The sequence below is a fragment of the Diadema antillarum genome, unplaced genomic scaffold (assembly GCF_040938485.1).
Source record: "Diadema antillarum isolate AM-2024a unplaced genomic scaffold, OU_Dant_1.0 scf00000086, whole genome shotgun sequence".
NCBI classification, from domain to species: Eukaryota; Metazoa; Echinodermata; class Echinoidea; order Diadematoida; family Diadematidae; genus Diadema; species Diadema antillarum.
This window is the reverse complement of record NW_027270975.1, coordinates 512,318-539,833: the sequence shown is the minus strand read 5'-3', so window position 1 is coordinate 539,833 and position 27,516 is coordinate 512,318. Positions and strand designations below refer to the sequence as shown.

Below are 27,516 nucleotides of genomic sequence, written 5' to 3'. Positions count from 1 at the left end.
AGAACAGTTGTAGACCTGCTATACTTGTAATTTAAGTATGCACTGTCGTGTTATATTATGCACTTCGAGATTGTAGGCCTGCGACTAACTCATGATTGATTCTGTGTTATTGACATGCTCATATTCCTGCAGTAAAGCAGTCATAAACGGTCTGATAAAGTAGATGCTATGCGTCAAATCTTTAAACATAGGTGCTTGGTGAATATATACTGTGCTGCATTATTTCAGTAAATTCAAGAAGTATGCGGTGGTACCTCTGGTGTTAATTGCGCGTACTCTTATCATGTTACTACCATGCATAGGTACCACGGGCTATTGCACCCAGATGTTGGCTCTTGATATGTTCATTCGCTGTGATTGAATGTGAAAATAAATAATCATTAACCCAAGATAACACGTTTCATCCTTTTCTTTGTTCTTGTTAAAGTTACATTCTTGGAAACATTAAAAAAATCAAATAACAGTTCTGGACAAATAAAAAGGTAATCTTTAAAGAATGAGAGGTGCAACACAAACATCTTGATGAAAAACAGGGAAGTTAAAAATTTATGAAGTTTGACTTTATTCCACAGCAGCCAATTGATACGAATATACAAAATGAGTTGATGTAATCGCTGTATATACAACTTTCTATATACAATTTGTGCATCTTTGGTCAAAGTATAGGACCATGGAGGGAAGATGGAATATTCAAGGGGAGGAGTATAATGTGGTGTATGTATGAATGATGTACGTATGTTCTTAGTCGTTGGGGTGTGTGGTGTATGAGAAGAGAAACTGAGCAAGTGAGTCGTACAGAAACAAAAACAACAAAAAAAAAAATCACACAATTAAGGTTGTACAACTCAAGATTTCAGGGTTCAACAATTAAGAAAATAAACATTTTTTTCATTTTTACACAAGGTTAAAGTAAATCTCCACTGTTGCTTTTATTTTTTTTTTTACTTACTAGTACTTACGCTGGAAGCAATCCTATCTCAGCCAAAGTCAATTAATTTCATTTACGCGGCCGCCCATTAAACACTTCCTAAATTCCTATGTAATCCATTGTATTACGATTATATGTTCCTGTACTTGGATTTAGTTAATAACTCTACAAATGCCCTAAAATTTCCTGAAGCTATAATGTAAACCATTGTTACTTATTCTCTACCAGTCGAGTATGAACTTACCAGAGGATACAAAATAAATACAAAATATAAGCTGTAATTAACGTGGGAATAAATGGGGATATATAATACATCACGCATACATAACGTGGGGATATATAGGCCTATACAGTGTATGTATATATATATATATATATATATATACATATCTATATATATATATATATATATATATATATATATATATACATATCTATATATATTTCACAACAGAGGAATGCATTAAATGCCAATCTTGACTTTAATTAAGAATCCGAATTTTCGGGGGTCCTCCCCCTTCGTCAGGGATGACAGTGCGAATTTCGCGCCGTCATCCCTGACGAACACCGACGAAGGGGGAGGACCCCCAAAAATTCGGATTTTCAATTAAAATCAAGATTGGCATTTAATGCATTCCTCTGTTGTGACATTATCATTGCTATTTCTAGTACTGCCAATACGCGGAGCAACTACAGTATTTATATATATAATATACATACATATTTATATATATGTACACTTGTACATACATATACCAACACACACACAACACACAGTTGAACACCGAGTCAATCTTAATTGAAAAGTGCTCTAGCACAGACATGTCACTGGATGAAATGTTGAGAAAATAAATCATCTGAAAATAATCAAGCAAAATACTAAGAATTGTGAATACTAGTAGAAAAGAAAATATGAGTGCATGCATCTCACACACACACATTGGCGTTTGTGATTTGAGTTCATCTGCGCATGCGGATTTGCGTTTTGACATTCCAGGACGGAAGCGGAAGTCGAATGGGGAAAACCAGTTATTTTCTCCTCTCTTCCTCTAGAGGGCGAAGTATATAATGGTACTAGAGACTTCATGGGGGCTGCCATTACCCATTTAGAAAAGGCGGACTTTGCGTACTGAAGTAACAATTTAGGGCTCTGACTTGTAAATGAAATGGGATGTCCCAGACCCCTTCACAAATTCGTACCAAAGATACCAAAATAAATAAAGAAAAAAATAATTAAAAATCGATAATGCAGTTTGGCCAAAAAAGAAAAGAAAACAACCCAAAAAAACTGAATAGCTGTAGATATTGAGTATGAAGGTTTTAACTGCATTTTGGTTGGAAGATAAAAGCTTTTCTCATTAAATTTGAGGGGACTTTAATATATTTCATTGGGTGCATGTACAGAAAATAGGTGATTTTTTTTTTTTTTTTTTTTTTTTTTTAGTGAAAAGAACTCGTAGTCTGGCTTTGCGAACCCTTGGACAGAGTTTGAGCCGAAGAACCCGCCTTGGAAATTTGATGGATGAAAAGGTATATCTCACTTATCCAGGATAGTGAAGATGAAACACCTCATTTCTCCCAGCTATTTTACAGAATTTTTTAGTACGCTGTATTTTGAATTTTAACACACGTCTCTATATAGCGGGAATTATCTACCCGTTTGAGCCCTATACCAAAGAAATTTTCCCCAGCGACTGCTAGAGTGCGGACTCTTCAAACTCCGCACTCTAGTATACTACGGAAAAGCTCTTTGGGCAACTGGGGAAAACCCACTGCGACCAGAACCCGCGGTCCGCTTTGTGTACGTACCGTGAGTCTAAGGGTAGAGCATATGTGTGTAAAATAAAAGGCCAAACTTCTTAGATTTACCACTCAACCTATCAGCAGGGTGATGTAGGACAAGCCTGAAACGTATGTGAAAAACCTCCTCGTTTTGAAACTTTCAAACGTGTGAATGAGATGCGCTGTTTTAAAGTGAAATGCACAGTATGTTTAGACATACTGCCTGTATCTGCCTGTATAGCACTAATCTGTTTTTATATGATGAGCCGTCAAATAACGTGAAGTGCGTCGAAATGTATGGACCTTGTACTTTCAGTCACCAACCTTAGAAGCTACCTACGTGTACATTTTCGGTCCCCATACTAGTTATAGTAGTTATAATAATTATAGGCCTAAGTACTGTAAAGAAAAGAACATATTCTAATCAAAGACTCCGTAGCCGGCTGAATGGTCATCTATGACATCGCCATTGGGCATTGACTGATCGCGTGCATTGTGTACCGATTGGAGTCTTTTGGAGTTTACTATAGTAATGTAGTATTAGTAGTATCAGGTACAATTATAATACTAGGTTCTACTAGTACAGCTGTATTAAAGTTAGTACTTCTAAGTTCTACTGTAGATCCACAACATGTTGCAGGTAAAATACTAATTTCGTGGTTTGTGTGTGTGTGTGTGTGGTTTTTTTTTTTTTTTTTTTTTTGGGGGGGGGGGGGGTGTTTTTCGTTGTTTTTTTAATATCTCATCGGGCTCTTTTGTTGTGTATATCATTATTATTTTATTCATTTTTTGTTAAAAGGGCAATGCAGGGATTAGGGGCCAAGAATTTGCGTAACCTAAGCTTATTGTAGTAGAATTTGTACCATGATTTTATTTTGATTTTTGTCTTTTTTCAATCCTTCAACCTCCCTCTCGAGGTATGAAAATACAAGCAAACATGGAATAAAAGCATAACAAATTTGTGAATATAAATGTTATACATAATGACACAAAGATAAAAGATGATAGATGCCTCATTAGGCCTCTTATAGGTGTACTGATCTACATGTATGTAATACACATTTAGCATGATGGACAGACCAGAATGCGACAAGTTGGTCTGTCATGTTATATATGTTCGACACTAAATGTAGAAGTGGTATAAAACACAATGTTCAGTCGAATTTCAGAGCTGTTAATATCTTCTTTTATCAAAATCAGACCATTCAATTGAAAAAAAAAAGGTTTAAATGAACATTCATAATTTGACCTCCATGTTAGTAGGCCCTATAGGGCCTACTAACATGAAGGTCAAATTATGAATGTTCATTTCTGTCCAGCGTTACACAATAGGCCCGAATTCACGAAGGTGGTACAAATGAAACCATGGTTTAAACCATGGACAAAAACCATGGAGCGCCAAGTGTCGCATGGAATATTTCGTCTGTAACTAAATGAACATTTCGTCCACGAAATGATAATTTCGTTAAGGGCAATTCCGTAAATACGGACGTACATTTCACAGCCTTTAATGACATTTGACAAAAAAAAAAAACACCAAATATTATTAAGACAAGTTTTTTCCTACCAAAAGATGTACCTCTATGAAAAGAAAACATTCACATAAAATTTTGGGGCAACACCCTTCCTGTGACCTTCAAAAAGTGGAAAAACACCCTCTGGTTGGACGTACAAAAATGGACGCTGTTTTCCAATCTCTTGATTTCAAATAAAAATTTCTGTGATTTATTCAGATTTTTTCTTCAAACTCAGGTATGACTGTAGAAAGGAGATGTCAAATGATAGTAAGGTACCAAAATCAAGCTTTGTTTATTCATTCATACGGAGATATTCTACGTTTTATTATCGTGACGGACGTACACGGTTGGACGTACAATTTGTCCGTGATGGACGTACATGTATTATACATATGGAAATTGAGAATTTTTATCATATTTGTAACCACAATTAACTATCACTCTCTTTAATATGAGCTGGCATTTATCAAAAAGAAATATACCTGCCAAGGTTATTTTTTCTTTGTATTTCCTTGTTTTTCCATCTTATCATACATTTTTTTTTGTATTGCTATAGATTTTGGGAGCCATCGCTCAATATGTCCTTAACATACCAAAGTAAACTAAGCCAGAGTAAAAATTTTAACAATGCTCCTCATATAGTAACTCATTTAAGGCAATATCTATATTAAAATGGGGGGGGGGGGTTAAGAACAACAAGTTATCATGATATATGGATATATTTTCGACCACATCATGTACGTACTACATGAGAGTTGACATGACATCAAACACTGAACAAGTGGTTGCAAAAAAAAAATGAAAAAGAATAGGTAAATGTACATTATACCTAAAAAGGACTGACAGTGTGACTTAAGATTAATACTTTCATATACAATAGTTTTAATTCTAAACAAAGAGAAAACTAAGTCATGATGTGTACATGTATGTAATCATACACATGAAAAACTATAGTAGGATTGATGTATACAGTAAGTAAGCACAATATACGAGGTAACACGAGTATAATATCAGGCTTAAACCTGGAAACTACAGAAAGTTGAAATACTACTAAAAAGTCTTAAACTACAGTTAGAACTAGTATATAAGTATCCAGTGGCGGGTTATTATACAAAAGTAAAGTTCATGCGTATTATCACATGTATAACAAACAAAAAGAGCATTCATGATAACAATTAAAACAATGTTTCAGAAAAAAAAACACAGTTTAAGCAAAACATACGTGTACCTTGTTTCTTAAATTTTGGAATTACTGCCATGCATGATTGTAGTACTCTCCTTAAGAGCAGTTTTCTTTTACATGAATGGAACTGTATATTGACTTTGTATGATTACTAATAATTAATGGCTGAATGAATGCATAAAACAGTCTGTTAATTTACCAACAATTGAAATGTCTGTGAAGAACTTTGCAAAGTCTGGGGAGGAAACACCAAACCATAAGAAGTTGAATGGATGCATACATGGTCCAATGTTGGAACATTTGAGGAGTTGAGATAATTTGCCTTTTACTTACATGTATATAAATGTTATTTTCCCCTTGCAAAATCAAAATAAATAAAGTGGTTGAATTAGCCGTCATCAAGCAAAGTGTTACAGTATATATTTGACTTCCTCCTGTAATTGGAAACAATATGCCTAGAATGTGAAACTGAATTGACCCCTATTTCCAGCAACCACAGGTGCTGCTATTTTTTGGGCAACATCTTTTTTGAGGTAGAATATCTGATCTGGTGGCTCTGGCCATCTCCAGAATCCCCCTGCTGGGTGCATGACATTGACCTTTACATCAGCATTGTTTGCCCCAAATTCCATGACTTCTCAAGGGAAGGATTCGGCTTGGTAATCTACCAACACCCAGTCTCCAGTGTTTATTTATTACCTGAAAAAAAAACTCTTCCTTTTTTCACTAAAGCCCAAACTTTTATGAATGAAGAAAGTTTAGACAGCTAAATTCCAGTTCCATTGTAATTAATGACTAATGAACTAATTAATCTGCCCTGTAACAATTTTGACCATCTCTCCAGTCATTGTCAACAAAGGAGAACAATTATACAAGATGCTTAGGCAAATTGAAATGGGGAAATGAGAGCTATATGACACCGTGATGGACGTACAAATTAGGTGCGGTTGGACGTACAAAAAGAGTGTACGTCCACCCGCTCATTAATAACTTAATTAGCAGGAGTGAAAACAAATTTTGTGACAAGTACGTAGATACCCTAAAGCTTATTTAGGATTGACATTATAACATCAGTTGAATACTTTGTTTTTCTGAAATCTTAAAAAAAAACTAGTTTTTTTTGTGACGGACGTACACGACCATACATGTTTAATGCAATTAAGTAGCAATTAGTCATTAAAAGAAAAATTAAATCAAAAATAAAATATTGCATTTATAAGAGCTGGATATAAACTACTTTTACCATAAAGAAAGAAACAATTCCATGAAGTCAGTTCTGGAAATACAGACAAAATGTCAGGTATACCTTGTGTTTAAAAAAACACAATTATCTGAAATGTCTCAATAAACTGAGGCATGATGACCTTGACCTTGGTCAAACCTAATTGAAAGTCACAAATTTGGACAATTCATTGTCTCAGCTTTCAAATGAGATGCAATTTAGGTTTAGCCTATGAGTTTTGAAATTTCACCCTGAGGTTGTCACATTTACGGAATTGCCCTTAACGAAACGGTCATTTTGTCGACGAAATGACCAACTTCGTAACGAAATACATGTATTCCGTACGACACTTGGCGCTCCATGGTTTTTGTCCATGGTTTAAACCATGGTTTCATTTGTACCACCTTCGTGAATTCGGGGCTATCATGTTTACCCCTAACGTTGGCATAAATTTTGATATAGATTACTTGTTTAAAGCAATTTTGGAGCAAAGTTGTCTCTATCATTAAAGTGTTCTAAAAGATTGGGGCGGCGGGGGGGGGGGGGGGGGTAATGACATTTGAAACAGAAAATAAAGCAACATCCCTGAAAAGTAACTACTTTTACTGTGGAAATGACTATTAACTTTCTTCGACATTCGCATCCTTTTTTGATTAGCGAGTTGTTCGCGTGCTCCGTGAAATCAGCCCTTAGGTAAAGATACATTCTATTCAAAATTTATTTATTCCTTTAAAAAAAGCATATTCATTTATGAAAAATACACAAATCATTGGTAAGTTTCGCACGGGCATCATTAATGTTGCTATTAGAAAAATAAACAACAGGATAATATGCATGCAGTTGAACTGAGAAATTTGCAGTGTGTCTAAATAAAGTGTTGATAACACAAGGGGACCAAGAATCCATCTCGGTGATACGCTCAGAAGAGACGGGAAATGGAGATGAAAGATTTGAATTCAGAAAAGTTTAAATAGATCATCCTTTCAGGTAATTGGTAAACCAGGGCAAACATTTCATCTGATACTCCAATATAGCGTAATTTGCTAAGAAGCAAGTTATGATTCAGTTACGCAACAAAACGTGTTTTTTTTTTTTTTTTTGTGCAAGTCTATGAATATTATACCCCAAGCACTTTTTCTTTATCTATGGCTTTCATCCATTCATCGGTAACTTTGACAAAAGGTGTGACGACCGACTGTCTCCGTCTAAATGATATTTCGATAAAGGCTGCTTTCTTCAAGGGATGTCATAAATTGTATTTTTACAAAATCTTTCCCATAGCCTATCAGTGCCTATGTATAATAGACACAGTTTGTATTAAGTTGAAATGGGACGGAAATTAACTAGAAAAATATGATACAGGCGTATTGCTATATACAGTATAACAATTACTTCGGAATCTATTTTTACACAAAAATCTGTTGATGTATACGATGTTTAAACAAGGCCTGGTGATGGGACAGTCATTTTCAAAATCTTATAAGAAATCTCAATATAAATTTGCCGATACTTCCAGTTTCACTTACTTGTCTTTACACTGTAAAGTGTTTTTGTTTGATTTTACAGAGCATGCATGGATCAAGTCTGTCCAACAAACTCGAGAAATTGTTTTGCCAAAGTTACAGACTTTGCTCGTAATAAAGGGTTGTCATGGATACCAAACAGAAAGGGGGTGGAGGGGGCAAGCGTGGCCGAGGTAGAGGAACTGAGAATGAGCAGAGACATCGCGGTGCTCAACACGGGGGAAAGAATTCTTCCAGATATGACGGACGTGGGCAAAGTGGCAAAGACGGGCCCTGTGCAGCCGATGGGGGAGCTTTTGGCAACGGGAGCAAGGATGGTCGAGGTGGGAAACGTGGCGGACATGAACGAGGGAGAGGAGGATGGCACGGTGATCGAGGGAGAGGCGGGGCGCACCCTGAACGCGGCAAGGTGAGGCACGAGGAAACTGAACATGGACCATCTGAAAGGGGCAGAGGTCGTGGAGGTGGAAACAGAGGCGGTGGACAGTTTCGCGGGCGTGGTGGCACTGATCGAGGTAGGGGTCGGGGTGGAAAAGGCGGATTAAGACGTGCAGGAAGCAGGTCAGAGTTGAATGAAAGTGGAAATATCCAGGAGTCAGACTTCGACGGAATGCGACCGCCACACAGTCCTGCAGGCCAGAGTGTACCAGTCGGTACAAGCAGCCCTCCATTTCCCCCGGTAAGTCACGTATTGTTCTGTACAGCTGTAACAAATACAAGGGCTTGAGTGTTGAATTGATATTTATCCGGGATAAATGCCATACCAATGCAAAGTGAACCTTCATTACCGCAGACATCATATGACTTTTTGTTTTTGTTGTTGTTCTTGTTGCATTCCCCGTTGTGGAATGCGCAAAAGTCTTACATTTTGTCATTTTTAAGATTCTAGGATAAACACGGTAAATAATTTGTGCCAAGATTTAATTTTCCTTGAATTTCCACTTTAGTTCCGGTCAGATTACATTTTATGCGATTTGTAACAGAGAGTCAAAAGGTTTACATAACTCAATTTGATGTCACCAAGATTTCAAGGGGTTATATTGAGGAAGGTCATACAAGTTCCACAAGGCGCCGAGGGAACTCATTACACGACAATTCTTTAAGAAAAATATTGTGTTCGAACCTCAAGCCATACACGATAGCACGCGCAATAGGTGTAGTTATTTTCATCATTATTGTTAAAACAATAATATTCTAACCATTGCCAAAAAAAAAAAAATATTGTTCACTGCATGCAATGGTGCTGTATTTACTCGTCCTATCAATTGTATGATAATATTATATTGTTTATTGAGCAGCCATATCAGGCACAACAGTTCATTCCACCGCTGATAGGACAGCCCGGAAGACCACCAGTTAAGAGCGACATTCCCCATGGCCAAGTAGGACTTTCTTCATCACAGCCGTGTATTCCTCCTCCTCCACTGATACCTCCTCCTCCGTTGGTACCTCCACCGTTACATCAAGGCGGTCCCCAATCATTTAGTCCCAGACCTCAACTCTTCAGTAACTTCCCGCAGCAAGGTCCGATAGTGGCAAGTTATATACCTTGCATGCCACAGTTTCCTCCAAGAGGCCCACCACCGGCCCAACAGCAGGCTCGACCAACAGGTGTTGCATATCCCATGCACCAACAAGGGCTACATGGTCAACCTTCACGAGACCATGGTATGTCTCTTTTTTTCTCTTGTCAATAAATGCTTGAAGCAAGACCCTCCCATGAAATTTGTGTTACCTTACTTCTCACATCATTCCAGAATTAGCTGGTTTCATATGGGAAGATCCGTGTGTGATGATGATGATAATGATCCATGCAGCATTTGTATAGCGCCATATATCTGTTGTAGGAAATGTGTGTGTGTGTGTGTGTGTGTGTGTGTGTGTGTGCGCGCGCGCACTTGTGTGATTATCTTCTTTAGAGGGAAGTAGAATTAGGTCAAAGCAGTATGGGTTCTTCTTCTTCTTCTGATTAAGTCTGCCTCCTTCAATAGACTGAAGATTCTTGCAGACTGGTGCTATTTACATTATAATACAATTTATTTACAGATATTTACAAGCACATAGAAAATTTGACGAAAATACTAGCCACTGTGATCAACCGTTAGACGGTTTCGAAATGATCCCACAGATGGCGCTGAAACAATTTCTGACGACAGGGAATTCCAGTTCCTTACAGTTCTTGGGAAGAACGAATGGCGATGCGATTCAGTTCTCGAATATGGTACCTGGTAGGAGTGTGGTTGCGAGGCTCTCGTTAACTGAGCAGCCTGTTTGATGATATAGTCCTGTGCTGAAAGAGGAGTGAGATTATTGTGTATTTTGTACATCATAATTAGCCTGTCATTTTCTCTGCGCTGTTCCAGAGTGGTCCAATTAAGTTCTTGTAGCATTTTGGTGACACTCGAGGTGTTATGGTACATAACACCTATGGTAGGGTTGATGAAGGTGCAGATCGCAAGGAATATTCCGAAGAAAAGTATGGGTTGATGAAGGTGCAGATCGCAAGGAATATTCCGAAGAAAAAAAATATTCGTATCCAACAAAGAGAAAAAAAAAATCGTAGCGTGAAGGACGATGCCACACGGGGTGCATGTCGTAATTATGACACAAAGAAATTGTTGTTGTTTTTAGAGTAGCAACATTTTGCGATCTATATTTTTAAATTGAAGCAGGATATTGAAATAAACCAAATCAATTTCGATAACAGATATTTTTATTACAGAGTGGGACGATGTATTCGATGAAATTTTCCACCTTGGGAATTTTTCTTTATTTATCTACTAGGTCATTGTTCAAATTCATGAAATTCTTCCGTCGAGATGTTTTCATTGCAACTGATAGATAATTGCCCTACAAAGACGGAGGGCAATTGTCAACCAGTTGCAAAGAAAACATCTCAACGGAAGAATTTCATGAATTTGACTAATTACGCAGTATACCCGCTGCATGCTTTAAGGATTAGAACCAACACTTGCTGTCTGGCGGAATCTCGGTGGTCGAGTAGAGATGACGCCTGTCCGGAGATCAGGAGGTCGTAGGTTCGAATCCTGCTCGAGTATGTACGCCCATGATTTTTTATCATGGCTACCACTAAAACACTGATCAATTCAGTGCTTATTTACGTCGATGTAGGGCAATTGTCAATCAGTTGCAATAGGCCGTTGTTTTGACGATTATTGATTTCTAATGTTAGGATTAGATATTTGAAATTAACTCTGAAAACTCTGTGATATGAATTTGAAAAGTGGTAGATACACAATTGGTCGTTGGTCTTAAGTGCACTTCGGTGACCAATGAAGATATCTGGATGAGAATAATGATACGGGATATTATTTTGTTAATAGGTTTTGCAACATATTTCAAGAGGAGATAGGAACATTTTGCAATCAGTCTATAAGAGTCATACCATTCAGAGATACGGGGTTGACCATCATGGTTTCCAGTTTATTTCTGGTTTGAAAGACTCTAGTTTTAACTCTGATTTCAGTTCATACTCCTTCCATGGGTGATTTACACAAAAGAACATAACTTTGTTTGAATTTTGAGTTTTTTTAAAGATAATATGCGTTCTTTGTGAAAACTAAATATTGAAACATACATTGGTTTTGGGATTGTGAAAAGGTACGCAAGATATGTGCAAGAGTTGAATAATGCGAGTTCGGGAAAACGCGTGTTATTGGATGCCAGGTATTTTGTATTAAATGACTGAACGAACGTTGATTTTTTTTCGGAGGTCAAAGGGGCTTTACTGTCTTTTCGTGATTTAAAGAACATTTCTGGATTGCAAAAAAGAAAAAAAAAACACAAAAATGGAGAAATAACACTTACGTAAGGAAAAATTGAAATGTATTGTTGATTTGGAAAACTACAAAATGATGTATTGTACGACATTATCCGATAATGCAAAAGGTGCCAATCAACTGAATTCAGATGATGTGATGATGATGATGGTGTGTGTGCGTCTGTATATGAGTTTAGTATTTATGTATGCAAATACAGTTTTCGTATGTATTTTTTCCAACTTTGGAATGCTTCAATACAAGGGCTTTTCATGCCTCCGCCACGAAGTGGTGCCGGAGGCATTATGTTTTCGGGTTGTCCGTCCGTAATGAATTTTGTGGACAAGGTAACTATCAAAACCTTTTGAGGTATCCTATTAGGGGGTGAAGTTGGTGAATTAGGGGGTGAAGTTGTGCCTATCAAGATTTGGGTGCACATGCTCAAGGTCAAAGGTCAAAAGGTCAAGGTAGAATACATAAAATTTCACTTTTTCCATCACATCTATGCAATGCCTGAAGATGTCTTGAAACTGAGTGTATACATTTATTACCCAATTAAGATTCTCTGGTGAAAGTTTTGGTCATGAGGTCATGAAACTTGGCATGTATGTGTATTAGGGGGTGAAGTTGTGCCTATCAAGTTTTGGGTGCACATGCTCAAGGTCAAAGGTCAAAAGGTCAAGGTAAAATACATAACATTTCACTTTTTCCATCACATCTATGCAATGCCTGAAGATGTCTTGAAACTGAGTGTATACATTCATTACCCAATTAAGATTCTCTGGTGAAAGTTTTGATCATGAGGTCAAAGGTCAAAGGTCAAGTAAAAATATTAAAACTTCACCTTTTTTCTCTGTACTTTGGAAATTGTTTAAGGTCTCTTCATGGAACATAGTATATATACATGTACTGACTGCCAGTGATTATCTAGAGAATTTAGGGTTCATGGGGTCAAAGGTTAGGGGTCAAAGGTCAAGGGCAACACTTCAAAATTTACTTTTTCCCTCATGTTTATGCAATGCCAGCAGGATTATTTTTTTACACTAGGTGTATGCATGTTTAACCTAATAGAGACTATCTGGATTTTTTTTCTTTTGTTTTTGCCTCAAAGGTCAAAAGGTCAAAGATCAAGTAAAAGTGCTAAACTAAGTTTTTCCTCCATATCTCGGTTATCCTGAAACGTACCACATATTTATGCATCTTCTGCCTGACAGTGATTATCTTATGAATTTTAAAGTCAAAGGTGATATGAAAATGGTAACAATTTACTATTCAATACAGAAATTGCACTTTTCTCCATACCTTGAAAATTACTCAATGCATAATGGTATGAATGGGTCAAAGTCAAGTTAAAGTCCGTAAATCCCAAATACATGCTCTCCTATTCATCCAATTAAACCTAGGTCAAGGAAGGTGAGCATTCAGCACATTTGTGACAAACTTGTCATTTTAATATTTTGCCAATTTTGTGAAAATGTAATCACACATTGTCCACATGTACTATTTAGACCTATTAGGAGAATCATGCATTATGGCGGAGGCATGCCAGTCGCCATAGCGACATTTCTAGTTGGTGTCTTTAATGATTTTTCAGTCAAGATTCTTTTAAATGTTTTTTTTTTATTTATGCACGTATCTTAGACCCACATTCCACGTTAAGAGACCCTTGAGAGACCACTGTAGGTGTGAGACCCCAAATTGACAAGATCCGACAGCAGTCTCCAAGACCATAATAGTGTCTATTTGGAATGGCTTTTAAACGCCATTGGGAGATCATTGATAGACCAAAAAGTACCATTCCAACAAATTTCTCAGGACTCTATATGGGATTTTAAAGACAGCAGAGTGTTCGCTTAGAGATCAAGAAGACTAATGAAAAATCACTAGATCATTTGAAAAACTCCCCTGTGATCTTCGAGAAATCAATCAAGATCTCCCATCAAAATCAAGATATCTCTCTCTCTCATTTGTTGTACTTTCTCTCTTTAGAACCAGAAAAAAAAGTGTATTGCTGATTTCTTTTATTCCATTGTATTTGGTAATAACGTTAAAGAATGGGCCGGATGCATAGAAGCTAGCAATTGCTTGTGCTAGCCTTTTACTTGAATCCGTATGCATAAAAACAAGTAATTGCTTGCTGCTCGCAAGCAATTGAGGACCTGAATATAAGAACGACCCAAGTCCAATTTTTGGCCAAATTTAGTTTGACATGGGAAATTGTAGCTTATGCATGGAGTCATCTTGTGTATAAATGATAAATCCTAATTACCCCCGGAAGTGCCTGAAATAAATGAGTTAAATCTTATATGAATGTAAGAATGAAGGACTTGGGTCATTCTTACATTCATATTATAGCGCCCTCTCTCGTCCTTCTCTCATCTCTATAGCAGAATATCATGTATATGAATCAAAGAACGACCCAAGTCCATATGAATCAAAGAACGACCCAAGTCCATCACACAAAATGGCCTCTCCACAATTAATGTAAATGTTAATTGTCATAATAATATATGTTCTAATTTGTATATACAATGTTGCCTTCCCATCACAGTTAAATAGAATATCATTGGACAAATAAAAAAGATATGAAGTTTTTTTTAAGTTTACTCGAAATGGTCTTCCATGGACTTGGGTCGTTCTTATATTCATATACTCAATTGCTTAATCCCCTCTCACACTGTGCCGGATAGGCCCATCGTAGAAGAAGCGGGTGATATTTTGCTCATTCGTTGTTCAAATCGTCAGTCCGGTGGACAAAGTGTTAAGTTTTTTTTTTTTTTGTTTTTTTTTTTTAAGAGGAGCGTACATGCACGGTCTAGGGGCCGAACAAAATGAAGATACAACGTACCTGGGGCGATTGAGTACAGGACAGTGGAACGTGCGCAAACGCATGAAAAACGAATATGAGCTGCATGCCCACAGGACAAAACGCACGAGGGACAAATGGACGACACATGAGACGTACATCGAACGTCAGAGATCCATTCATGTGATGGCTATGGGGCTACAAATACGTGCATCATCTTTGCGCGTCCACCACTCGGCCAGTTCTGCCTCTACTGCCTCTCCACTTCATTTCATATCTCATCAGCTGCCATCAATACGCCAAACTTGGGATCAAAGGCCAAGACTTGATTTCTTCCTCAATATGGTGGCTACTTTTGCCAGACCTTTGACACTTATTTCTTCATTTTGGTTCCAAATATCACTTACATGATTGTATATTTACCTCACTGTTTCTCACTTTACACAGTCACTTTCATACATGCCCCGTGTTACTGCACAAATCTAGCTTTCTCTTTTTTTTTCACATGCTTTTTAAAGTGATTAACAGCTATATCAACATTGATTTTCTCAAGATAAGGCACATATTCTTCATTGAACTCATCAATTGTACTAGAAGATCCTGAAGTCAAATTAACATTTGTCTGCATTCAGAATATCAATGTCGGCAATAAATTTTTTTTTTCAAGTTGGGACATGGACTCAAAACTTGAAGCAGTCTCTATTTTTCTCTCAAACAGTTTCTGTGAAACAGCAAATCAAATGCAGCACAGTAAGATGGCTCGTTTAGGTTTCCTAATGCTATTCGAACCTTGTCATCATGGATTTTAATTTTGATGACATAAATCTTCTACTCATTGTCTCACTTTCAACACGAAGTTCACCACCTCTGGGACGTGTGAATATCCAACAATTTATCTCAGCCGATGCCCAGTCATATTGTATGTGCTTCATCGCACCATGATCATGATGATAGCGGATCTGATCAGCTGGGCTCCCCTTTTTTGTGGTACAACTAGTGTGATAATGATGCTCCCCTAAATTTCTTCAGATATACAGTTCCTCGTTATTTACAACATTCTTCTAACAGCCATGATAGTAAACTGTCTGAAAATCTTGCTCTTCCGAAAGACTTGCTGTCATGTCACAGAGGGTGAGAAGGTTGTTTCCCTATGATAGTCCTTCCGACCTTGAAGCATCATGATGCATTTTGCTTTCTCTTTGATGTGCCTCTCAACTTTTCACCTGAAACAAACATTTGCATAGTGAATTCGGAGAGACTTAGTAAAGCAGCTGTAATTTGTTTCGCCTTTATCAATCTTGTTTTTATGACAACTGGTCATACAAACCAAATTACCTGCGTCTCTAAGGACCAAGCCACGTCTTGGACCACACCTGCCTTTGATGTATACCTATAGGAGCCGGTGGCAGTTCGTCACGACAGACAGGCATTGAATGAGAATGGCGAGGTTCTACGGCGTTTTTATATGCCCTTGCAGGAATCAGTTACGGCAAGGCCGGTACATATTCATTAAACATCAGCTTCATGTCCTTCTCATATTCTGTAAATGTGTTGTAGATATCATGTAGGTAAGATGTAACCATCACTGCGATGGCTGTCCTGTCCGTTTGCCACCCGTAAGTACATGCGTTTTGCCCGTTGGTCGTCTCGTGGCTATGCCGTGGGTATGCGTTTGATGTGCTGTACATAGCCGTTCCATCTGTCCCATCCCTTGCAGCAATGGACTTTAAAGGAGGCCTAGCGGATGGAAACGAGTGGGAAACGGCAAAGAACAGTGCAGATACAGGAGAAAACGTGCAACTATCGGACAAAGGTCGGATCGCGCTATCCGTTTTTGGCGAGAAAAAACTTTGTGCTGGCACAAAGTTTTCTGGCCGCTCTGACGGAAATCACCGAAAGATTAACGTCCATCCAGATGACAAAAAGGAAATAAAACGCATTTTAACGGATGTCTAAAATCGACATTCGTTTAATTCCCACACGTTTGCCTTATCCGGCAAAGTGTGACAGGGGCATTAGAGATCAAGCATTACATTGCTTAAAAACGTATACATAAAACGGACCTTTTGCTTGTTTTTGCTAGCAATTGCTTACGATTTTCCAAGCTCTGTAAAATGAGCGAGAGCTTGTGCTTAACTGGGACGTTCCTTTTTAAGTATCATTTTCAAATTCATAAAAGAAAGACAAAACTTGTGCAGGAGTGGTATAAATGTACAAGAAATTACTCCTAATTAGGGGACGAAAATTTTTCGTTTCAACAACGGGAATGTCCAATGATTAGCAAACAAAATGTGATGAAAAACAGGTACAGTGTATGTTGCCTGACTTCGGTGGAGAGCAAGGAAGACCTCTCTCCACGTGCGACCTGGCAGATTCGGGCTACCGATACAAGCAGTGATGGGAATCAGCCAGTATGTGTCTGTATAGATGCGTGTGACGTCTTTGTGTGCATATAATGACTCTATGAGTGTCATTTCATAGCTCCTTTGCTATGTCAGGAAATATTTTCGCACACAAACATCCTTTCAAATACATGCTGTCACAGCTGCCTTTGTTCGTGTGTTCGCACAGGCGTGACGTCCCTTTTCTGAAAACGCAAGCAATTGCTTGTGCGGGACAAGCAAAAGGTTATGCATTAAGCAATTGCTTGAGCGTGACCTCTTTTTTTTTGTATTTCTGGATTTATTGATCAGATCAAAAAACATCGTGCTTTTTCATGACATTTTTTGCTAGACGAGCTTGTGCTTTTGTTTGAAGCAATTGTTTACACGCAATTGTTAGTTTTATGCATTCGGCCCATTGTCCTCAATATTATGCTGTGAATTTGTTATGACAATTTATTAGAAATACCCTGTACTTGTACCATTATGTATGATTTTCATGAAAAATGCAGATATAACATTAAACTAAAATTGAGAGACTAATTTTTCAATGATTTCTCAATGATCTTTCAGTGATCTTTATAAAAGATATGCTAATTCTTGAGAGACTGTCGAAAGATATGAATAAGATCCTTGACCGCTCATTGAGAGATTGCTGAAAGACTTCTGAAAGACTGCTTTAAACCGTTTGAAAAAAATGGAGACGATAGACACAAAGTTCACTGAACGCTGAACGATCACTTTTAGGAATCGTGATGGACCTCGGAGATCATTGAAAATTTACTGAATGATCATTGAGACATCTGCTGATTTTTACGATATTTCAGTAGTCTTTCAGAGGTCCTACTCTACAGTAGTTGTATGTGGTATGAGAGCATTACACATATTTGGTTTGGCATCCGCAAGTGTATAGTTGCGTCGAGCAAGGCCTCAACTGAGCTACGTAAAGTTCTTTGTCACTATATAGCATGAACCGTGTATTGAAGACGGGCGCACATTACAAGTTGCGTTTATTCAATCTTTGTGTGTGTGTGTGTGTGTGTGTAGATTGTGTGTATGTGTGTGTGTATGTCCTTGCGTACGCAGGGTCATCACATCCATGCGAGTTCACGCAGTCATTGTCACTTTCTTCCGATTTGACTTTCTTCCGTAGGCACAAGAGAGGAATTTCAGCACGGGAGAACACGAGGGCGCCGAAGAAACGAAAGCAACCGGAACAGAAGTCGACAGCGCCGCAACAGTAGTTACGATCGTAGTTCCATTCGAGATGAAAATGAGAGCCTCTACGACAGCGATGATGGCGACAATGTGTCAGTCGTTAGCAGCATTAGCAATCCTCAAGAGCTAGAAGAACCCCGACTTGAAGTAGAAAGTGATTCGTCAAACGCAGAAGAGTAAGAGGAAAGGCAGTAGAATGTAGTTAAACATGAGCATGATGAGGGAATGTGGGTTGATTTAGATTTTCCTATAGTATATATTTCTCTGTATACGCATATCTCAATATTCCAATTATATCTTGTTACGTGCACAAGTGTATCACCACGTTACAGAAGACATGTTTGATGGAGAGGGTAACATGTAGTCTGATTTTACTACGAGCTATGTTTTGATGACGGGCAAACCTTCAAAAAATGATCGCAGACTCACTTGGAGCTGTATCTGATTGGCAATATTGAGCGTGTTATATCCTTCAAAAGTGAGCGTCATTTCTCGAAATCCCTGCACACTACGGCATGCCAAAGACATTGGTTTATAAGTATTGATATTGATTTAAAACTCCATTTGCCATTCGCCGTTACATTGTATACTGCAGCATGCTGGTAAGATAGAGGTGTCATCTAATCTGCACCGGAATCAAGAACTCTAGCAGGTTTTTGCATCGCCTCAAATCGCTCTGAACATATCAAAGACAGTCATGAATATTGACGTCCATACAATTCATCCTGACCTTGTATTTCATAAATGTTAAAGTATAGATAGGAACTTCCGGTATTAATGGCTTCACTTCATCTTCCACTGAACTGAGATTTGAAGAGGAATTTCTGTTTTTCATTCCCACTGCAGATATCCTGATTTGGAAGAGGATTTCATAACATCGCTGATGACTAAGCCGGTTATAGAGGTTTGTGGAGAGCTGCTGAGGCAAAAAGGTAGTGTGGGCAAGCTACTGGGCCAGAGAGAGGTGCCACCGGAAGCCTTGGCAAATATTATGCACATATTGGCTCAAATTATTCAAGACAAAGAATGTGACGCGTCACAGCTGATCAAGACAATACGGCGTCAAACTAGACTGTTGAAGCTTCATTTGCCACAGTACATTTTGCGCCTAAGAGTCGATACCGACAACGAGACTCCAGAGAAGCTGCTACAGCAGATTCAAACAGTAATGGTTGTATTGCAGGACATCTTGAATGTATCGAACCGAGAGCAGGCAGCTGACGCACAGTCGCTACTCCTTGTGATTGGTGATGCTCTAAAAGACATGGAATCAAAGGATGTGGACATACCTGCGAGTATGAAGGATTTGCTTCAAAGTTGCGACAACAAGCGCAAAGCAGTTGTCACCGGTACAAGCATGAAAAAGAAGCGAAGCGAACCATTCAATAAATTTCCAACCAGCAACTTCCCAGACTCGGATGAAATACGCCACTCAGACCGGCCCCCATTGATACCGGAAACTGGAGATAAAGGCTTGTACGAATCAACCACAGAATGCATCAACGCCCAACTCCAGATGACAAGAGAGAGATTCGCAGCTGCCATCCGGGAAAGAATTTCGCGATATCATGCATTGTATGATTCGAATACGGTTTCACCTGATGAATTGAACAGGGTTCCTGTCTATCAAAATGTGACATTGAGGAGCATTGTCGAGTCCAGCGAACAGCGCATCGGATTGACGTACCGCATGCACTTTGACAACAGTCCATTTCAAAGTGTGAAGTGGGATACGAGCACACAACTTTTGAAAGGATCAGTTGTTTGCCTTTCTTTTGATCACTTCAAAACTTTGGTTTACGGAATCGTGAGCAAAAGACAGGCAAAATGGCTCAGGCAAGGCTTAGTGGAATTGCACATTCCACATAAGGAGGACGTTGTTTCTCTTCTTGTTCATGACACTTTCTACATGATTGATTGTCGTGTCATGGAAGATGGCGTAATAAATGTCCTTTCAACTCTGCGACTCTTGACGGATGTCACCATGCCGCTTCAGAATCACTTCATTGGTATGGATTCACCGCAGAAAGCCGCATCATTCTGCCGGGATGACGACAGTAGCTGTTTGTATGATCTGAGCCAACTTGTCAAGGAAGAGATCCAACACAAGAGCGCTAAAGCCAGGGCAACATCTGTTCCACTCACTGACGTCAAGTGCTGGCCTGAAGTAACATCTTCATGCCTCGATGAATTCCAGATGAAAGCCATGAGAGCAGCACTGACTCAAGAGTTTACTGCCATTGCGGGCGCGCCAGGCACAGGAAAGCGTTACCTTGGTCTCAAGATCATTGAAATTCTTCTTCAGAATCGTCATGTATGGGGACGAAGCATTGGAAGTACATCGTGTTCTCGAGCAGATGTTGACAGCGGTCCTATTCTAGTCCTAAGTGCCGATGACTCAAGCTTGGATCACTTCCTCAAAGGCGTACTAACATTCCAAGGTAAAGGGATTATTAGGTTTGGAAGCAAGAGCAGTGATCCACAGATCAATGCTATTGATGCGAGCAATGTAGCCAGAACATCGGCTGGTGCATCAAAACAGCCAGGTGTAGAGGAACTCAGGACGAAACTCTCTCAACTGCACAGAAATATCAAGGAAGCGAAGGGCACAATCCTACAAGCCAGCTCCCTGAGACCTGTCATGGATGAACATCACTTTGAAAGCATCAGTCAAAATGGAGGTATGGCTGCCTGGATTCTACCTGAGGAAATGCAAGATGGCCATGCGACCGATGATACTTCAGTCGGAAACATCCACGGAGAGGAGAGAGAGTGGACAGAGTGTAGTCTTGCAGTAGCTTACGATCCAAAGGAAAGAGCAAAACAAGGCAAGGAAAAAGAAAGCAAAATGGTATTGCGGCAACTTAGGCATCATGATGTGATGAAGAAGGAAAAGGTTCAGTGCATCACAAATCTTTGGTCCTTGCCTCTTCATGAGAAATGGAAGATCTACAGATTCTGGGTTGCCATGTATGAGCAGGAGGTATCACACCGCATTCTAGATATTTGCCAGGAAGTAGACAACATCATGCATGAAGTGGCAAAGGGGTGCCGTGCCAGTGAATACAGTGTGTTTCGGGCTGCATCTGTGCTTGGCATGACTGCTTCTGCCACAGTGGCAAATCACGATGTTTTGAGATATGTCCAGCCACGGATAATCATAGTCGACCAAGCCCAAGATGTGGCTGAGGCTGTCCTTATCTCTACACTTTCTCCGGATTGCAGACAGCTGATATTGCTTGGAGAATGTGAGCCAAATGTGGAGCCTGATGTTGCTGTGAGTGCCTTGGCAAGCAGGAGTGATGTGAAGATTTCTTTCTTCCAACGCATTCTGGATAAGAACTATGCAGTTAACAACTTGAAGATTCAGCATCGCATGAGACCGGAGATTTCAAAATTCTTGAAGAGAGAAATGTATCCTGATCTGATGGATGACAGTAGCGTGACCAGGTTTTCCAACGTGCCGGGTGTTGCGGAGAATGTGTACTTCTTGCGCCATGGTCTTACTGGAAATGAAGCGAGCAAACACGAAGCTGAATTCTTGTCTGAGCTGTGCCAATACGTCACGCTCCAAGGGCATAATGGTGATATTTCTATCCTCGTGAATTCTGTCAAACAGCAAGAGCAAGTCAAGGAGATACTTGGGAAAGCAGATCTCCAGCACGTCGTTGTGGATCTTCTCGACACTTTCCAGGGTGAAAGCGATCTTGTGTTGCTCGCAACTTACGGAATGTACCAGATCCGTCATGGACGATTGCGAAACGAAGTACGGATGAAGAGAGCACTCACTCGTGCAAGAAAGGGTCTCTATGTCATATCTAACATTGATGTTCTGGCCAAAAAGTCTGCGTCTATTCTGACGTTCTTTGAGGAAGCTGAACGTTTGACTAGAGGAGGACCACAGCTGACACTGACTTGCAGTACTCACCGTGACCAGTCAACGCTAGCTTCCAAGCCCGGGGATATCAGAAAGCGAATACAGCTCAAAGGATGCGGAAACACATGTCATGCACGACTGAAATGTGGACATAGCTGTAAACTGCTATGCCACAAACACGACAACAAACAAATGGGAAACTACCGGTGCGAGCAACCATGTCAGAAACTAATTTGCGCTGCAGGTCACAAGTGCACAAAAAAGTGCTTTGAGAAATGTGACAAAAAGTGCAACAAAGACTCCCAAAGAGAACTAGGATGTGGCCACTCTCAACTGGCACCGTGTTCTCTTCCCACTGAAATGATTCAGTGCCGAAGTGCATGTGAGAAGATCCTCCCATGTGGACATCAATGTCCAAATACGTGTGGTGAAGAGTGTGCAACCAAATGTCTCCAGTACGTTACTAGTGATGGCTGGCCATGCGGTCATAACGTTAAGGTACTCTGTTCAGACAGCGCAGAAATGTGTCCCCATCCATGTGCCGAAGAGCTCAAGTGCGGCCATGTATGCCAGGGAACATGCGGTACCTGCATGCGAGGTCGCTTGCATATAGCGTGCGAGAAACCTTGTGGGCGCATCCTCGTGTGTGGACACCAGTGCAAGAGTAAATGCTCGGCCACCTGTCCTCCATGCTCAGAAGACTGCCAGAACAAGTGCAATCACAGCAGGTGTACGGAATTGTGCGGAGAGGAATGCATCCCATGTACGGAACACTGCGAGTGGCAGTGCCCCCATCAGAGCTGTCGCCAAGTCTGTTGCAAGCCTTGCGATCGAGAGCCCTGCCAGCAGCCGTGTACGAAACTACTTAGGTGCGGCCATGAGTGCATCGGACTGTGTGGGGAGCCCTGTCCAAAGAAGTGCAGAATCTGCCATGAAGAAGACGTTACCAGCACCCTCTTTGGCACAGAAAGCGAACCTGATGCCAGGTTAGGATAACAGTCATCAGACGTAGACATTTTTATACCTTATACCTCCATTTGCAATATTCATTCCATGTTACATCAAATTGTAAAAAAAAAGAACACAAAACGACATAAAAATCAGAAAGGAAACGTTACATTCTGGGTCGCATTAAGTGAACCTCTCAAAAAAATGTAACCGTATGTTACAATTTTAGAACAGGTCTGATAAAACAACTACAACAACAAAAACGTGCATTTTGATAAATCAGTCTTGCAGCAAATCCCCATCTTGATCCATCTCATCTTAAAGACTTAATTTCTTTCCGCTCCTCCACTTCAACCCATTCTCTTCGCTCTTCCTCCACTCTCCAACTATCACTTGGTCCCCGCACCTGCACCCGCTATGGTGATAGGGCTTTTTCTGTTATTTCCCCTTCTCTTTGGAATAGACTCCCTCTCTTTATTCGTAATGCTGAAAATGTTGATATGTTCAAGTCATTGTTGAAAACTTATCTGTTCACTCAACTTTAATTCTGTTATTTCGTTGCTGTTGTTATAGTATAACATGTACATGTACATAATGCTGTATTTTATTTCAATGTCATACTTCTTTTTTTTTTCCGGATCGATGCGCTTAGAAACATCAGTATTAAGCGCTCTATAAATGTTAATTATCATTATCATTATCATTATCTCTTCTTCCACTTGAGATGTGATGAGGATTCGTCAGTCGGTGAAAGTATTTAGAATAAATAAGTCAGATTTAGCTTGAGAAAAAGAATATAACGCATGTGTTAATTTGCTTATTACCGTCCCCACCCCCACCCCCCCCCCCCCCCGCAGATTCGTGGAATTGGAAGATTGTGGTCACGTGCTGGAAGTCGAAGGGCTCGATAGATGGATGAAGCCTTCAGATACAGACGAATCAGAAAACATTAAGGTATGTGTACACGCCCATCGAATGTTTGCACCAATATGCAGGACTATTATTTTGTTTGCTCATTTTCCGTTGGGCTATTGTATAATGCACAAACACACACACACACACACACACACACACACACACACAAGCAAACACTCATGTATGTATTTATATACATATAAATATGTATGCATATGAACTCAATACATGTTTGTACTTCTGTTTTAAACTTGTCACTGTGTGCCTATCGACTGAGTGCTTTCTTCATTGAAAAAGAAAAAATATATTTCAGGTAATTCTCAAAAGAACTCAAGAGAAAAATGGAACTCAAATACAGTGTATGTATGGGAGGTGAGTGAATGCAGCAATAACTGTAGCAAACTGAAGTTTAAGGAAAATCTGACAATCCATTCTAAAGTTATGTTTGTTTGTCTTTTTTTTTAAATTCGGTGCAGTCATTGTTGGATGAGAAGGCTGCAGTGAATCGTGACGCAGGACAACGATATACTAGTACAGTATAGAAAGAATTGCTCCAAATTTGATATCTTTTGCACGAATAGTATACATTTCCTCGACTTGTTGGACTGACGTATTTTGAAGACAATGTTATTTCCTCTGTTTTCTGAAAGAGGCAAGTCAAGTGCTCTTTCATTATGCTGTAAAAAATGAAAATATAATATGTTGAATTTTCTGTATATTGTTTTTATATCATTGTTCGCAATGACGTCACGAACTGTTAACATCTTCTCATCAGTACCGGTACTGAAGCCTTAAAAAGTAAAATATTTGAGCGCGTCTGATTTTCCTAGATTTTCACTAGCAGACTAATGTGTTCTAATATCGCTGCATTCAGGCAATCCACATATCATATATTCAGTTGTCATTCTCTTTTGAGATAAAAACAATTAACATGCTCTCGATACAATTTATTCTCATAAAGCCAAATTTACAATGTTCTATTTTGTTAACGGCGCATTTAAATTTACCAACCATAGGTTAGTCTCTGACAAAGTCATGGTATGGTCCAAACCATTGCAAAGGTTTCCTCGAGGTCATTTCAGTACTTCCACGTTCTTTATTTCAACACTGCAGTCAACAATCCCTTGCCTTTTGAACATTAATATGTCATCAATTCATATATCACTTGGCGATTCTTCGGCTGATTTCGGCAATGAAGAACATATGTCTCATAATGTTTTTCTTCGTGAGCCCATGGGTACTTTATTCCCATGAGGCTTTGTACGTTATTTTCCTGTCACTGCACACAGATCTTTCGTGACAGGGTATTGTAACCTTTTAAAGCAATACTCCGATTGGACGGTGATCATGTTTGTAGTTTTGGAAAATCCAGAGGGAGGAATAGCTTCTTATAAAGTTCAACGTAGTGTTTAATGTGCATTTTGATTTCAGCTGAAAGGCTGTCCCAAGTGCAGCACGCCTATTCGGAAGAATCTGCGCTATGGGAACGTGATAAAACGCGCCCTCGCTGACATCGAAGCGGTGAAGAAAAAAATGATGGGCAGCGCGAAGGAGCTGAAAGGAAAGCGGCGCCAGTTGAAAAAGAACCTAGGGGCGTTGAGCAAGTCTGCAAATGGAGGAATGGACGAGAGCGCCGTCGAACGCTTCCTGGACAAGCTAGACGACTGTAATCATCTCGAGACCGTGGTTTCGCGCCTGAATCGATGCAACTTCATGAAGGAGGTCATTGCTTTGGAAAGACAAGTAGGTAGCATTGAGGGCGCACTGACGGAAATATCTGCGACGAAGAGGGTAATGAAGTCCCTTCATGATATCGCGCAATTCAAGCTAGAGCCGTTGTCTGCACGCCTTGATAAAATGAAGCACCGGCTTTGCGATGGAGACCTTGATCGCTTTGCCGAGCAACAAGTCGATGACATGATGTCCGAAATCATTCGCACTGGCATGGAAATCGACCTCGCCCACCTACTGTCTCGCGACCTGGCATGGTGGGACAAGCATCCTGTGTTTCAGACTCTTGTCATGGACTTTGACGCTCTGCTAGCTAGCGGGAAACCGCTTACCCTTGAGCAGGAAAGTGAAGCTAAGAGCATCACCACCACAATTCGGAAAGAGCAAGGAATCGAAGAAGCTCCCGGCCTCGGGATCAGCGAGAGGGAGCGGATGCAAGTAGTCCAGGCAATGGGACTGAGTCAGGGTCACTGGTTCAAGTGCAGAGAGGGTCATATCTACGCCATAGGAGAATGTGGTGGAGCGATGGAACGCGGCCAATGCCCAGAGTGCGGTGGAACCATCGGTGGACAACGTCATCGACTGACTGACGAAAACCGTCTTGCTGGGGAGATGGACAAGGCGCAACATGCTGCGTGGTCAAAGGCTGGAGCCGCAGCACCCTTCGGAAGGCCGTGAAATTATCACGAGAGCAATGCTCTATAAAGGGTGAAAGGAAACAAATTGTTCTTGTGTAAGGTTTATCTTTTTCATTCAACAGCAGAGGTGAAAGAGCTTTAAGTTGCAAAATTCACACCCACGCAATACATGTATATTATAATATAATCCTCTTGAATTAATTTTTTTTCTCTCTCCTTTTCTCCTCCAATGCATGTCTTTCTCTGAGAGACCTGCACAATACAGACTGTTATGTATTGAGATGATTCCTCTTACATTGTTTGTCAAAGACGATAACACTTTTAATTTGTCTCTATTTCCTTGATATTAACATCATGCAGCTTTTAAACTTTTTATTCACTACCTTTTATCTTTACTTGTTTACTTTTTGATGCTAACTTACTGCATTATTGTTTTTCTTGTTTCATTTGTTTTGCAATGATTCTCTATTTTTTTTTAATTTGGCTTCAAGCATTTATGTAAAACGTGGAATAAACGCGACCTATGAAACCATGGTTGAGAGTGGAGGAACATTTGGACGAGTCATTGAAGCAAGAAATGTCAATTAAATTTCAAAGAGTTTATTGCAAGGATTAATAAAACACTATTGCTTTCTCGTTGCATTATAATAATGGTTTCGCCTCGGTAATGAAAATTTTGCCCATATTTCATTTCAATTCTTTACATGTGTATGCATCATAAATGCAGAGTCTTTAAACCTTTTGCTTAAATACACTTCACAAATACCTGTTTATGTTGTAAGGACTATGGATCAGATGTACATCACTAAGCTGTTATTGGATTTTCATAATTCTTATGACAAGTTGTGCGTTTTACACTCGAAGTGATCATTTCTTGCAGGACTATCAGTGTTAAATGTTTGATTTTGGTTCAGTTTGCAGTATTGTGTAGATTGTAAATAATGATAATGATGATTATGATAAATATTGAAATGATGATAGTAGTACTTAGCACTTGAATATTGTCCGAAGCTTTATCACCGTAATGTAAACCAGCAGCATTGCCAAAAGTGTTTGCACTCGCTTCTC

The 27,516-nt window shown here is 39.5% G+C and overlaps 1 protein-coding gene across 1 annotated transcript; it reads left to right on the top strand.

The window, feature by feature from the left end:
- The first annotated feature begins 2,722 nt into the window (after positions 1-2,722).
- Positions 2,723-27,516, top strand: LOC139717976 (NFX1-type zinc finger-containing protein 1-like). Its single transcript, XM_071629459.1, has 7 exons — positions 2,723-2,839; positions 8,199-8,834; positions 9,454-9,823; positions 18,275-18,515; positions 19,186-23,202; positions 24,022-24,118; positions 25,511-27,516. The coding sequence occupies exons 2-7, from the start codon at positions 8,283-8,285 to the stop codon at positions 26,486-26,488; spliced, it is 6,255 nt and encodes a 2,084-aa protein (XP_071485560.1). The 5' UTR covers positions 2,723-2,839; positions 8,199-8,282; the 3' UTR covers positions 26,489-27,516.